Source organism: Macrotis lagotis, chromosome 2, assembly GCF_037893015.1.
Source record: "Macrotis lagotis isolate mMagLag1 chromosome 2, bilby.v1.9.chrom.fasta, whole genome shotgun sequence".
Lineage (NCBI taxonomy): Eukaryota > Metazoa > Chordata > Mammalia > Peramelemorphia > Peramelidae > Macrotis > Macrotis lagotis.
In genome coordinates, this window is record NC_133659.1 from 217467563 (window position 1) to 217483921 (window position 16359).

General features: G+C 33.8%; 1 protein-coding gene across 5 annotated transcripts in view; it reads right to left on the reverse strand.

Annotated features, from left to right (window-relative positions):
* HELZ (helicase with zinc finger) overlaps positions 1-16359 on the reverse strand; it is a 321547-nt gene that overhangs the window by 77236 nt on the left and 227952 nt on the right. For all 5 annotated transcript variants that reach the window (XM_074224754.1, XM_074224753.1, XM_074224752.1 and 2 more), the window contains exon 22: positions 1080-1284. In XM_074224754.1, the coding sequence (XP_074080855.1) occupies positions 1080-1284 (205 nt within the window). The remainder of the gene's footprint in view (positions 1-1079; positions 1285-16359) is intronic.

The following is a 16359-nucleotide window of genomic DNA, read 5'->3' on the forward strand; positions in this document are numbered from 1 at the left end:
AAACTCAAGAAACCCCTAATCTTTTTTCCAATTAGAAATCAGACTATCAAAACTTGTATCCTGTTTATATCCTTTTTTTTTTTGCTTAATGCATAAAAAATGTGTCCCCCCTGTATCTGGGGTCCTGTGCTAAGCTGAGGAGACTTGATCCTGATTTGTTATGCAATTGGCATGCTCTGCTTAATAAACTTAATAGTTACTTCACATTTCATCCTATGATAGAATTCTTTCAGGACCCAGAGATTTTGTTCATTTAAGCCAGAAGACTTTAATTCATTAAGAGTATTTAAGAGTTTCCTGACTCTCTCCTTACTTATCTTGGGCATTAACTCCTCAAGTTGTCATTTTTATTCTGCCACTTTCACTGTAAAAGTCATTTTTCCTTTCCAGAGAAAACAGAAACAAAATAAGAATTAAGTACCTCTGCCTTCTCTATGCTGTGTGCTAGGTTTGGACTTAAAAGCCTGATTTCCTGTCCTGCCTCTACCACATCTGATCTGGGTTACTGTGTGGAAGTCACACAGCCTCTTTGCCACTCATTTTTCTCTTTGGCAAAATGAGGGGGTTAGTTTCAATTCCTTCTAATTTTTTGATCCTGTGATATCCAAGTTCTAAAATTGTATGAAATATTCCATGAAATAATGGTTCATCAACTAAGCCTTGTAAATATATTTATTACACGAAGATTGTTATTATTTTAAGTCTACTACAAGAAGAATATTTTAAATAAGCTTGATAGAACATTAAAATTACATTATGTGTCCAAAACATCCTAAAATGAAAACCTATTACACAGTGGAATGGGAGTTTAATTATCACAGGAACACCATAAAGTGCTACGGATGAAATTATATGTAAAAGGAAAAGATAAAAAAACATGACTGAGCAGCATCATGTTTTTATCAAAACCCCTAAAGCAACACAAATTCCAACAGGACGGTGCTTACTAGAAATTTTGAACTTATTTTTTTAGAAGCTAAAGAATATAGTTATTAACTAAAATTAAAAAACTTTTTTATTTTTCAAGAGCTACTTTTTTTTCAATTCCACCTCTTGATTTTTATTAACAAAAGTTTTACCTTGGGTGGTGATTGCTGCTGTTTGTTGATATTTCCCAAATGTTGCTGTCTTAGAGCCCGAGGGATAAATTCAGGAGCAAGAGGATTCAACACGTATGTTTTCTTTAGCTCCAAAGCCTCTAACTGAGTTTTGATCTGTTCAAAAGTGATACCATGTAGGCTTTTGTTGTCATGACACAGGGCAATAAACCGCTCCCAAAATTTCCTATAGAAAAGGAAGAAATCATGAACATGGACAAAAAAAACTAAAGGGCCTTTAAAATTGCTTTCCCTGAAAATACTTTATAAATAGCTTAAACACTCGTTAGCCAAGAATTTTAGGTATACTCTTTTTTCCCCTCCGGTCACAAACATTTGCATATCATCTCTGACATTATTAATGTCTACTACACACACAATAGATAGCCAAAAAAAATTTTGTTGAATAATTCAGTTTAGAATAGCCAACTTTTATTACCAATGCTAATAGAAATTGTTATATGAAGATTTTTTTAAAAATTAAATATTTTAAAAGTTTAAGCTTAGCTTACATATTCATATATGATTAGTTTTACTTGTATCAAAGCAAAGAGTTGGTCTACCTAATTGTGGGAATATTGAGATTATTAAGAAAAGACTGAAGATTCTATTTGATTTTTCCTTTGTTTTGAAGATCTTTTCCAGAACACCAGCTTTTGAAAACATTAATTTGTCAATTCTCAACTGTCTAAAATGAGAATTACTAAATAGAATACATGTAAGACAAAGGAATTAAATTAATAATCTTCAAGGGCAGAAAAAATTAAACAACAAAAAGATATAGGAACTTAAAAACATTAAAATGGAAAAGTAAAACAGAACTTATTTAGAAAAATCTATCAATCTCATGAATCAGAAGACAGAAGAGTAAAGCTAAAAAGTTTTTTGGGTTTGTTTTTTTTGCAAGGCAATGGGGTTAAGTGATTTGTGCAAGGTCACACAGCTAGGCAGTTATAAATAGTAAGTGAATGGGTTCTATTTGAACTCAGGTCCTCCTGACTTTAAAGCCAGTGCTCTATCCACTGCAACATCCAGCTGCCACAAATCTAAAAAGTTTTTAAAATATATTTTATATCCTTCAAATCAAATAAATGCTATAAAAACACAAAAGATGACCACTTAAGTTTTTTAAAAGTCTGTGATCAATGTTAAGAAATTTAGAATTTCAAAAAAAGACTTTAATCACACTAATAAAGAAATATGAAAATGATTTGTTCCAAAAATAAGATAGCTTAAGGCAATATAAATAGAAAAGTCTATTGTAACAGAAAAGGAAAAGAGGTGGCCATCCCAAATAAATTTTACAGTGTTTAATCCTCATTGTGGCCTAAATATAAAGTACATATACATACTCATGAGCATAAGTAATAGTCAAGGAAAAATAATCCTATATGCAAATACTTTCTTTTTGCAAGGCAATGTCTTTTTGCAAGGCAATGGGGTTAAAGTGACTTGCCCAAGGCCACACAGCTAGGTAATCATTAAGTGTCTGAGGCCACATTTGAACTCAGGTACTCCTGACTACAGGGCCGGTGCTCTATCCACTGAGCCACCTAGCCACGCCTATGCAAATACTTTTAAAATAGGTTTCTGAATTCAAGAAATAAGAAATTTAATAAGATATATTTTGTCAATCTTAGGATTACTTTGTATATTGGTAGCCAATAAAAACTGAATGGCCAACTAAAATATTACACAAGGAAAATTTTTTTTCTTATTCTTACAGTTAATAATTTGAAATTAGAGATATGATTATCCTTAATTTAGCATTCATTCAAGGGCTAAAAATCCATAAATCACCCTATCCCTTTAAACAGTATTCAACTATGATCTCTTATGGTCATAAATTCTGATTTGTATCTATACATATGTAATATATATATAAGAAATAATTCTTTTTTATCTTTTCTTAAATTAACCAGTTATTCATTTCACTGCCATTTCATGCTGTATGAAATAAGGAGGCCAAAGAATCTAATTTGTTTTCATTACATTCATTTTAGATATGATCTCCTATATTTTATTTACATTTTCATTTAAATAAACCAAATTTGTGAATTCATTTGGTTTTTAAATCATTTTTTAAAATGTTATACACTGCTCTGCTTCTACTCCCTTAAGTTAACTCCTGCTCCCAGAGTTAACTAGCAATTAATTCTTTATCTTACAAAAAAAGCCAGAAGTCCAAAAGATCTTTTGTTTATAATATATTTTCTAGCAAAATAATACTCTTGAAATAACTTTGAAAGATTCAGAAGGTTAATTTAAGTATTTCAGAGACAGCTTTAAATTTACATTTCTCTCATAAACTTGTTTAATGATTTACCATACTGTTTTCCCCTTCATGTACTTCTGATCAAAATGCATTGAAAACATACTGCTTTGGGGACAGCTAGGTGGCCCAGTGGATAGAGCACCGGACCAGGCGTCAGGAGGACCTGAGTTCAAATCTGCCCTCAGACACTTAATGATTACCTAGCTGTGTGACCTTGGGCAAGCTACTTAACCCTTGCAAAAACTAAAACAAACAAACAAACCATACTGCTTTCTAATAGTGTTAAATACTGAGAAAAATTTTTATGTTTTTTTCCCCTCTATGTTTATTGTGCTTAGCCATAAAAAAAAAAAAAACTTTAGCCTCATATTCTTAAGAGGTTTCTTTTGGAACATGCTGACAGTGACTTTGATCTCCTGATTACTAAATGAAAAATTACTGTTGAAAAAGTGCTACATTAAAAAAAAAAAAGATATGTGAGTAAAAAGCCAGCTGATATATAATGGTGCACACCTTAAGGAGTTTCAGAGGCAGATCTCTAAAGTATATGCAAGGGCACAAAGATAGTTAACTTGATGAAAGATGAACACCAATTCAACTACTTTTTTCTTATTTTTTATTTTTTAATTTTTTAGGTTTTTGCAAGACAACAAGGGTTAAGTGGCTTGCCCAAGGCCACACAGCAAGGTAATCATTAAGTGTCTGAGGCCGAATTTGAACCCAAGTACTCCTGACTCCAGGGCCAAGGCTCTATATCCACTGAGCCACCTAGCTGCCCCCTACTTTTTTCCAAAATTAAATAAATTGCTATGAAATCAACTTACTCTTTTACTTGGTAGCCTAGATTATTTTCATGTGTGTTTATGCTGCTGTATTTTAAATCATCAAAAAAGGAAACTAGTCAGTAATTTATAATGGAAATATATAATGGAAACTACAGCGATCACATACAGCTCGGAGGGCAATCACTGCAAATAAATTCATTGTTAATTTAAAAAAACTAACATTCTGGGAAAACATGCTAGTTATTAAAATGTTATAGTATTCCTTTCCTCCCCTACACAATTCTTGCAACCACCTACTATAGATTTTATTTCCCAAACTATTTATACTTTTATTTAAGGGAGTGAAAAGGTAGGATTTCATCATACCATACCTTTCTATGAACATTCCAATTTCAGAGTAAAAAAATAAAATCATAACATAGTAAAACACATAGGACAGTGTTTAGACTAGAGTTCATTAAGCATATGATTGATCTTTATAAATACTATATCAATTAGTACTAAATATTGGGAGCAAGGGGAACTGATAAACTTAAGAAAATAAATCATTTCCCTAATCTTTTTTTAAAAACTTAAATGATGATAATATATCATACATACAATAATACTTTATGGTTACAAGGTTCTCTTCTATTTGACACCACTTCTAGCTTGGAAAAAATCAGAGGGAGAAAGAGAACATCAGTTTTATTAAGAAGGAATTGTATAGATGATTTTGAATGGGGATGGGGCTCAAGAAGGATGGAAGATGAATTTGGAGAGGGAAAAAAATTTGAAGCCATTTGGATGAATTTAAAGATTCTACTTATAACTTCAGTGAGAGAAAGTCATAGGAAAAGAAGGAAGAGAAACAATCCAACCTCATAATTACCTAGCTGTGTGACCTTGGTCAAGTCAAGTCTTAGCTTGGGTAAGACCCCACTGCCTTAAATAAAAATAATTTTTTAAATTGTTGAAACAAAGGAAAGAAATCTGGATATGGTTATCAAGTTGTCAGATGTAAAGAGATGACAAAGAATTTTTTTTCCTGAGGTAAATATTCACAAGGATGTTTTTTTTAAAAGACTGAAAATTTCAACCAGAATGAAAAGAATATGTTCTGTAATGACTTAAAATGTGTACAAAGTTTATAGTTCTGCCCCAAACCTAAATGACTAAGTTTTAAGCATAGGAAACAAAGCGAGGGGGACTAGAACATCTTTCCAGAGTCTAGTTAGTAGGGAGAATAAAATGCTATACAAAATGAGTATCCATTAATTGGAAAACAGCTGAATAAATTGTGGCATATAAAGATAATGGAATATTATTGTGTTGTAAAAATTATGTATTCAGAGAAATCTAGGAGGACTCACTGAACTGAAGCAAAGTGAAGGAAGCACCAAGAGAATAATTTATATAGTCATCGCAATCAAGTAAAGAAAAATAATTTTTAAAGACCTAAGAACTATGATCAAAACCATGAGGAGGACTGATGAATAAACCCTATGGGACAAGTACAGAATTTAGACATTTTTGGACAGGGTACAGGCGGCTAGGTGGTGCAGTGGATAAAGCACCAGCTCTGGAGTCAGGAGTACCTGGGTTCAAATCTGGTCTCAGACACTTAATAATGAGCTAGCTGTGTGGCCTTGGGCAAGCCACTTAACCCCATTGTCTAGCAAAAACCTAAAAAAAAAAAAAAAAAAAAAGGACAGGGTAAAAATATGAATTTCTTTTCCCTGTTTATACCTATTTGTTATAAGGGTGTGAATGGAATATTCCCAATAAAACCTTAGGGTTAATATTCCTATATCCCACACAAGTATCATCAAAAAGGAAAGACTATCAATAGCAATCTTCACCCCTCCCCGAAAAAAGAAAATATGACCAGGATCACTGTAGCATTTTTTAAATCCACAAAACAGAAAGAGATAAAGAAAAGCAGGACAACTTTGAAACTAACAGGTTGAATTTGTTATGGTCTGTTAAAAATGTTAAGTTATATTTGTGGTTTCATGTACAATCCTCTTTCTATTCTATATACAGAAGAAAGACCATGTTATTTAATATTTTTCAAATTCAGAATTACAAAAAAAATTTTTTAGATGGAAACAGGAGCTAAAATGGGGGGGGGGGGAAGAAACTTGACCTTATCAGAACACTGATAAGTGGGAAAATATCACAGAAAGGAGCAGTAAGGGAAGGAAAAGGTCAACTGCATGCTTGGAGTTAACAAAAAAAAAAAATTAAGTCCCTTACTGAAGAAAAAAAATAGATACTTTCAGAAGGAAATACCTACTTATATGCTCCAAGTAAATATACAGCAGAAGTACAAAAGCAACCTGAAAATGTCAGAGAAACAAGAGTAGTGGTGTGGAGGTTGGTGATTCCCTGTACCAAGTTACTTTGATAAAAAAAGAAGTCTGTTGTCTTCCTGGGGATCAGGGCATATTTCCAAGATATGATACAAAACCTCCCAAGAAATGTCAAAAGTGGCACTGATGGAGATTGCCAAGAAGAATTTTAATATTTAAGAAGCATCGGGTGGCTAGATGGTGCGGTGGATAGAGCACTGACTCTAGAGTCAGGAGTACCTGAGTTCAAATCCGACCTCAGAAACTTAATAATTACCTAGCTGTGTGGCCTTGGGCAAGCCCCTTAACCCCATTTGCCTTGCAAAAAAAAAAAAAAAACTAAAAAAAAAGAAGTATCATCATGGATTATAAAGTCTTAAACAAGTAACTGAAGACCATAGGAGCATAAACTGTTTTTTCCTCATTTTCCTTTGTCCATTGAAAGTGAAGAATCTAGAACAGAAAAAAAATGGTTTAGAAAGTAAATAGTTACATAAGAAAGTGGTGTTTGAAAATAGGATTAGTATTCCTGAATCAGTTTAAAATAAAAGTAGGACATCTTGTCAGAGTTGGGATACACCCAACAGAGGCTCATAAGAAGGTATTTGCTAGTTATCTTACAAATCTAAACAAAAGGATTTTGGGAAAGCAGATTCCAAGGGTAGTAAAAGAAGGATTACACAAACTAAAATTTTACTAATGTGAGCTTGGAAGGGATGGTTAACATTCAAGAATAAACTTCCAAAGATTCATAAGGGAAATAAATTCAATAAGGAATAAAACTGCAAGTTGTCTGAAGACACTAGTGGGGGATTGCGCAAGGAATTATCACCTAACATGGATTTAGAAAACTACAGCTGTAAGTAAATATAAGGATGTAAGCAAAGGTTTGAATATAACAATAAATCCTTCAACAAAGAAAGAATATAAGAATATGACAATCCTGTAAAGATAGATTGAGGAATGCTAAAGGTCAGAATGAGGCTAGTGCTGGATATGAAAGACAACAAAAAGGATTTGTTTCCCTGTTTTTGTGAGGAAGAGGAGGACTAAAGAAGAGGCAGGACTTAGATAAATGACAAAGGGGAGAATAAAGAGCTTGTTTGAGTCCTTTTTTGCTACTCTTTTCTTTACCAATGACATTTTTAGCCCCAACTCACAGAGTTGATGCTCAAGATAAGTAAAAGAGAGAGGAAAAAAAGCACCTAGATGACCATAATAAATAGTATTCTTAGGAATTGAAAAAGTTAACAGGTGCAATTTCTGAGTGTCCCTGATATTTCAAAAGGTTGTGGAAATGGGAGAGGGTGCACCAGACTGGAAATGGTCAAATGTCTCTGACTTTTTAAAAACTGGAGGAGTGGGCATGAACACAGTCTTCCAATTATAAACCAGGGACCTTAACTTTGATTCCTGGGAAAATTCCAGAATGAATCATTAAAGAGAAAGTTAATAAACACCTAGAAAAAGAAGCAGAAATGAGAAGGAACCAGTATACTTCACTAAGCATAGATCATGAGAGACTAACTTCAATCATTATCACCATTTTCATCACCATCAATATCAATATTTAGTATGTTACGGTTTGCAAAACACCTTATATATATTAACTCATTTGATTTTTACAACAATCCTATGACACAGGAACTATTATTCCAATTTTCCAGTGAGGAAACAAAATTAAAAGAGATTAAATGACTCACTCAAGTACAGTTAGTGAAGCAGAATTTGAATCTGACTCTTCTTCACTTTAAGAAGAGTGTCTATCTAGAGCTCAAGGGCACCACAATTCTGATGAAATACTAAACATGGGCAATTTTTATGTACATTTCAGCAAATTATTGATGTAACATAAAATTCTTCTGGAAAAATGGAGAAATGTGGGCTAAATGATAATCAAATCATCAACTAACAAAAATTCTTAATCACCTACTATGAGCCAAGTACTACTGTACTAGGAACAAGGGATGCAAAAATAAAAGTCAAAGATTTTACCCTTAATTAGTTTACAATGAAGTTAAGGGAGATAATATGTATTTATAACTTAGAAATGAGGACACTAAAAGGAAAGGTATCATAAAGAAGGTGTCTTCTGAGCTGAAACTTGAAAGAAATTAAGGATTTTAAGAATGAAAAGGGATAATCTTCCTATCAGGGGGACAGTTTAAAACAAAGGCATGGGAACAAGAGATGAAGTGTTATGTGTGAAGAACAGTAAACATGACCATTTGAAAAGACCAAATGTGATGGGAAATAAAATGAAAACAAAGGTTGTGTTTACATTTTGAAGGGTTTTAAAAATTTAAGCCAAATGGAAAATATTATATCTGAACTTGGAATTATTAGGAGTCATTGGAGTTCAATGTTTAAAAAAATTAGATGGATTTAGAAATAGTTAAATGATGGAAGAAAAGAGTTAATGATGCAGTGCCATTTAGCAAGAGGTCTCCAGTTGAATGCCCCAGACATTGTAGCTTTGTCTGGTACCATAGCACCAATAAATTATCTGCAGATGGAGCAGAACCATGCATAAATAAATCCATTTTTTAAATTGTAATTCTCTGTGTATGTTTTTTTCCTGTAACACATTTACTTCCTAATTATGTTTTGTTTGGGTTAAATATTACATGTAGCCTCTAAAAACAAACCAGTTGGATAATAGTCAGGCAGTTGTGTGTGACATGATAGAAAGGATGAATACTAGCACACTAGATGACAGAGTCAGAATAAAAAAAGATCTTGACAGGCTAAAGTACTGCCTGAACTTAAAAAAGACAAAATTCAACAGTAACAGATATAAAGTCTTACAGGCAACCAAGGCAATGATAATATCACATCCTAAGATTAAAAACTGGCCCTAAATGATTATGACTATATAGTTTTAGGAAGGGTCATTCATCTTCCTCAGAGCAAAAAAAAAAAAAATCTAGTACATGGACAAAATGAGAAATTAGATCAAAATGAATGAAAACATCATGATAGGAAAGGGTGATTATTGGAAAATGTGAGATACAGTAAATTACTGAAATCATTTTCAAGGTTATCCATATTCTTAATAACTATTTCTAAATCATATGTGCTTTATTGCTTCTGATGCATGATGCTCTGCTTTAGACAAAAAGCTCAAATACTTTTATCATAAGTCAAATGGCAGGTGCTCTGTAAAATCTAAGTAACAAATATGTTAACTAATTCATTAAGTAGAGTTTTGTCTACACTTCTATAGTTAATTCTAATTATTTACTTTCAATTCACTTTTATCACTCGAAGATGAAATGGAATAATAACCTAAATTTCACAATACATTAAAATTTGACAGTAGTAACTGTCTATGGTAATATTTTCATTTATTAATAATACCTGCAATCCAATCTTATTTAAGTTATAAGGATAGTGTTGTATAGTGGATAGAAAGCAGACTTTAAAATAAGGAAGACGAGTTCAAGTTCTGTCTCAGATAGATGCTGGCTGTGTGATACTCTACAAATTACTTAATCTCTTAGTGTCCTAGGTAGCTTTCTAGGACTATCAAAGGTAGTCCTACCCCCGCAATAGTAAAGTTTCCTTACCTAGGAAGCCCCTATACCTATGAAAAGATCTGTCTAGTCTGATTTCCATTACTTACACATCTAAAAATAGAATCTCTAAACAGGGAATTGGCTAATGGGGTATTCTTCCTTAGCATATCTCTTATCTGTTTGAGTTTTAAACCCTTAGCATTAACTGGGCTGGTATAAAAGGCCAGGGAGCTAACAAAGAAGGGTAGGAAGAGAACATATGCTACTTCCTCAGTAGAAGTGCTTCTTCCCTGGAACTACTGCCCATTCCTGCACTTATCAGTAATCTGAAAGTAACATTTCCTCTACAAACCATTGTTGAGTGACCCCCTTCCGGAGGCATACCAGGGGTGAGAGAAGTACCTTTGTGGAGACACGTCTGGCATTACTACCCCCGCTCCCCAGATGGGACTACTTTCTGAACTACCTACTCTCTTTCTCTCACAAATTTTTGTGAGGATTAGAGGAGTTTTCTGGCATAGTAAATTCAGCCTCAAAGTCAGGAAGACCTAAGCTTACATCTTACATTTGACACAAATGGGGCTATGTGACTTAACTTCTTACTGATCCTAGGCAACTAACTCTCTTGAAACTATATATTGCAAAACAATTGTGTATAGGATCATAGATTTAGAGCCATAAGAGACTGAAATGCCATCAAGTCCAACCCTTTGATGGGGAAACTGAGATTCACAGAAGACAAGTGACCATATTTATGGTTGTACAGTTAGTGAGTGTCTGGAGCAGGATTTCCTGACTCCAAGAATTATCCCTATTCATTATCACCTCATGCTGTCTCTCTGGATTGGCTCTGGTAGGAGTTTCTTCACATAACTAATCAACCAACTAGTGTTTATTAAGTATATGCACTGTATACTAAGACTGGAGCTAGAAACAATGACAAAAACAAAATGAAAGAAACCAAGCATATTCCTACTCTCAGGAAAATTACAATCTAATGAGGAAAAATAACAAGCAAACAACTATACAAAGAAGCAAATACAAGGTAAACTTTAGCTATTATCAGAGGGAAAGCACTATGATTAAGAACTGGGAAAGTCTTCCTGAAGAAGTTGGGACTTTAGTTAAGTTTCAAGGGAAGTCAGAGAATGCAGTATGCAGAGATGAGGAGGAAAAAAATTCCAGGCATCATGAAACAAATGAACTGTCATAAAAAACATCAGGGAGGCCAGTGTCACTGGAAGAATGTAAGGGTATAAGAAGACTGAAAAGGTAGCAAAGGGTACAGTTATAAAGGATTTTGAAAATCAAACAAAGGATTTCACATTTGATCCTATGGATTTTAAGGAGTCACTGGGGTTATGAATTGGGTGGATAGGGAAAGACCTTGGTCAGACCTGAGATATAGGAAGATCAATCAATCTGACAGCTGAACAGATGATGGATTGGAGTGGGGAAAGACTAGGGATGGGGAAAACCAATTCACAGGCTATTGAAGTATTCGGAGAATGAAGTGATGAGGGTCTGCATCAAAGTGATGGTAGTTTAACCAGAGAGAAGGGGGTGCATATGAAAGATGTTACAAAGGTAGCACCTGACCACCAAATGGATATGGAGTGAGGAATTGAGAATGTGAAACCTAGAATGAAAGCCTGAATGACTGAGAAGATGGTGGTACCCTCAAATGTAATAGGGAAATTAAGAAGAGGAAAATATTATTAAGAAGAAGAAAGGATAATAAGTTCAGTTTTGGATATATTGAGTTTAAAATGTTTATAGAACATCCAGCTTGAGATATTTAAAAGACAGCTGGAAAAGTAGGCTAGAAAGTCAGGAGAAAAGTATGGGCTAGACAAGTAGATCTTTCATAGAGATGATAACTAAATACATGAGAGATGATGAGATCACCAAGATAAATAGTATGCATGAAGAAGAGAAGGCAGCTTCGAAGCAGAACAGAAGCCCCCAATGAGAATGAATATGTCAGGGATAAAGATCAATGAAGAAAGAGATGGATTGGTCAAACATATTTGGGAAGGGGAAGTAGAAGGAGAAAAACAGGACAAAATAGTGCCATGAAAACCAAGAAAAAGAACAGAATATCAAGGTGAAGAGGGTAATCAACAGAGAGGTCAAGAAGAATAAAGACTGATAAAAGGTCATTAGATTTAGAAAATAACAATTTTAAGTAATCTTGAAGAAAAATTCAGCTAAATGATCAGATCAGAAGCTAGACTGCAAAGAGTTAAGAAGACAATCAGATGAAAGAAAATAGCCGCACCAGGTTGGAGAAAACCTTTTTAAGTAGTTAAGCAATAAAAAGCAGGAGAAATAAAATAAAAGATAGCAGAAGCAGAAGGATCAAGTAAGAATTGGGAAATCATAGGCACAGGAAAGAAGTAAGTAGACAGAGAGGCATCTAATAGTAGTGAAAGTGTGGAAGACAGAGGGAACAATGTGCTGATAGGATGTGATCACTTAACCTCAGTTTCCTCTACTGTAAATTGGGCATGAGAACAGTACCTACTTATCAGGGTTGTCCTGAGAACTAGCAAACCAAAATAAATAAATAAACAAATAAACAAGCAAATAAATAAATAAAATGTTAGCCATTCAGAGTTGCAGGATATAAAATAAACCCTCATAAATCCTCAACTTTTCTATATATGATTAGCAAGATACAGCAGGAAGAGCTAAAAAGAGAAATCCCATTCAAAGTAACCTCAGACAATATAAAATACCTGGGAGTCTATTTGCCAAGGCAGACTCGGAAACTCTTTGAAAACAATTATAAAACACTTCTCACACAAATTAAATCAGATTTAAATAACTGGGCAAATATCAACTGCTCATGGATAGGTTGTACCTAATTAATATAATAAAATATAATTAAAAATTACAATTCTACCAAAACTAAACTACCTGCTTAATGCCCTACCAATCAAAATTCCAAAAAATTACTTTAATGAGCTAGAAAAAGTTGTAAGTAAATTCATATGGAGAAATAAAAGTCAAGAATTTCCAATGATTTAATGAAAAAAAAGTACAAAAGAAGGGGGCTTAGCTCTATCTGATCTAAAATTATATTATAAACCATCAGTCATCAAAACTGTCTGATATTGGCTAAGAAATAGAGGAGTGGACCAGTGGAATAGACTAGGTGCAATAGCAGGAAACGATCATAGTAATCTGCTGTTTGATAAACCCAAAGAGTCCAGGTATTGGGATCTCTCTCTTTGATAAAAACTGCTGGGAGAATTGGAAGTTAGTATGGAAGAAACTTAGATTAGACCAATACTTCATACCCTATACCAAGATAAGATCCAAATGGATACAGGATTTAGACATAAGCAAATTAGAAGATCTAGGACTAGTTTACCTGTCAGATCTATGGAAAGGGAAGCAGTTTATGACTAAGAAAGAGATGGAGAAAATCACTAAAAACAAACTAGATGATTTCAACTACATTAAGTTAAAAAGCTTTTGCACAACCAGGATCAAAATGAAATGTAGTAAATTGGGAAACAATCTTTACAACTAATGTTTCTGACAAAGGACTCATTTCTAAACTACACAGCGAACTGAGTCATTTTTTTTTTAAAAAAAGCCACTGCCCAATTGACAAATGGTCAAAGTATACGCAAAGGCAATTTACAGATAAGGAGATCAAAGCAATCCATAGTCATATGAAAAATTGCTCTAAATCATTACTTATTAGAGAAATGCAAATTAAAGTTTCTCTGAGGTACCACCTCCTACCTCTCAGACTGGTCAATATGACCAGAAAGGATAATGATTATTGTTGGAAGGGTTGGGGAAAATCTAGGACACTATTACACTGTTAGTGGAGCTGTGAACTCATATACCCTTTCTGGAGAGAAATTTGGAACTATGCCCAAAGGGCAACAAAAATGTGCATACCCTTTGATCCAGCAATACCACGGCTACCCTGATACCCTGAAAAGATGATGAAAAAGGGTAAAAACATCACTTGTACAAAAATATTCATAGCAGACCTGTTTGTGGTGGCAAAGAATTGGAAATTAAGTAAATGTCCTTCAATTGGGGAATGGCTTAGCAAACTGTGGTATATGTATGTCATGGAACACTATTGTTCTATTAGAAACCAGGAGGGATGGGAATTCAGGGAAGCCTGGAGGGATTTGCATGAACTGATGCTGAGTGAGATGAGCAGAACCAGAAAAACATTGTTCACCTTCACAACAACATGGGGGCGATGATCAACCTTGATGGACTCACTCATTCCATCTGTGCAACAATCAGGGACAATTTGGGGCTCTCTGCAATGGAGAATACCATCTGTATCCAGAGAAAGAACTATGGAGTTTAGACAAAGACCAAGGACTATTACCTTAAATTTAGAAAGAAAAACTGATATCGTATTGTCTGATCCTGCTATCTCTTATACTTTATGTTTCTTCCTTAAGGATTTGATTTATCTCTCATCACACTCAATTTGGATCAACGTATACCATGGAAACAATGTAAAGATTGACAAATTGCTTTCTGTGGGGGATGGGGGGGAAGGAAGTAAGATTAGGGGAAAAATTGTAAAACTCAAAATAAAATCTTTAAAAAAGTTAGCTATTACTATAATTATTATCAATAATAATGAAAGTTATTCAACAAACATTTCAAAACTACTTATATCTCATTTCTGATCCTGAATTCCCATTAAAATTCATAAAACTAAGTAAATCTCAGCATATCATTTTTCCTGTATAAAGAAATGATCTTTTTTTCTAGCATAAAAATTGATCCTTTTGGGGGCGGCTAGTGGCACAGTAAATAGAGAGACTGACCCTGGAGTCAGGAGTACCTGAGTTCAAATTTGGCCTCAGACACTTAATAATTACCTAGCTGTGTGGGCCTTGGGCAAGACACTTAACCCCATTGCCTTGCAAAAACCTAAAAATAAAAGAGTGATCTTTTTATAGTTCTTTCCATTTAAGCTATAAACACACATACAAATAACATCTTTACAAAAGCAAAAAGTTCAAACCTAACATAATTGAATTTTAGTATTCAAATAAAAAAGAATATTCAGTATCCATTTTGATAATGTCCTCACATTAAGATGAGGGCTCCTTACAAAATAATAATGTTTAAAAAGCTATAAGCAGAAATAAAAAGTTGACAGATTAGTTTGGAAAGATGACAAGAACTTGTGAAAGAGTGTAAATAACTGAAAGCAAAAAAAAATGCCTGAGGCAGAAAATGCCTGAGAAAAGAAATTCAACAGATCCATGATCTTTAGTGTCAGGGGTTACTTAAAACTATTTAAGTTCTATATTCATAGACAGGTATAAAATTACTAAAATATTGAATAAGACAAAGAAATAGACTTCATGTCATGATATTGCTCAAAATTTATTAAACTGAAGTCAGGAGAAAGGTTTGGGTTGGAAAAAAGGACCTGAGAACCATCTTCACATGTGACCAATCATATGCCCAAAGGGTAATAAAACTGAGTATCCTTTGATCTAGTACTACCACTACTAGGTCTATATCCCAAAGAGATCAGAAAAAATATTTATAGCAATTTTTTTTTGTAGTGGCAAAGAATTGGAAAATGAGTGGTTACCCATCAACTGGAGATTGAACAAGTTATGCAAATGAATATGAGGGAGTGCTGTTGTTCCGTAAGAAATCCCGATGAGGAGTATTTCAGAAAAACCTAGAAAACCTTACATAAACTGATGCTGAGTGAAGTAAACAGAACCAGGGGAACTTTATACATAGTAACAGTAATACTATATGATGATCAACTATGATAGAAAACTACTCTCAGAAGTTTAATGAGCAAAGACAATTCTAAGACCTGTGATGGAAAATAGCATACACATCCACAGAAGGAACGATGGAGCCTAAATGCAGACCAAAGTATACTATTTTCACTTTTAAAAATTTGTTTTATGGTTTTTTCCTTTCTTATAATTTTTCCCCTTTGCTCTGATTCTTCTTTCACAACATGACTAATATGGAAATATGTTAAACATGATTTTGCATATATAACCTATATCAGATTATTCATTGTCATGGGGAGGGGGAAGGGAAGAGAGGGTGACAGAAAAATCTGAAACCCAAAATCCTACAAAAAGGTGAATATTGAAAACTTTACATATTGAAAAAAAAATGATCCTGAATTCCCATTAAAGGCAAATGGGGTTAAGTGGCTTGCCCAAGGCCACACAGCTAGGTAATTATTAAGTGTCTGAGACCGGATTTGAACCCAGGTACTCCTGACTCCAGGGCCAGTGCTTTATCCACTGTGCCACCTAGCCACCCCTAAAAAATGATATTTTAAAATACTGACAAATCAGATGTCAA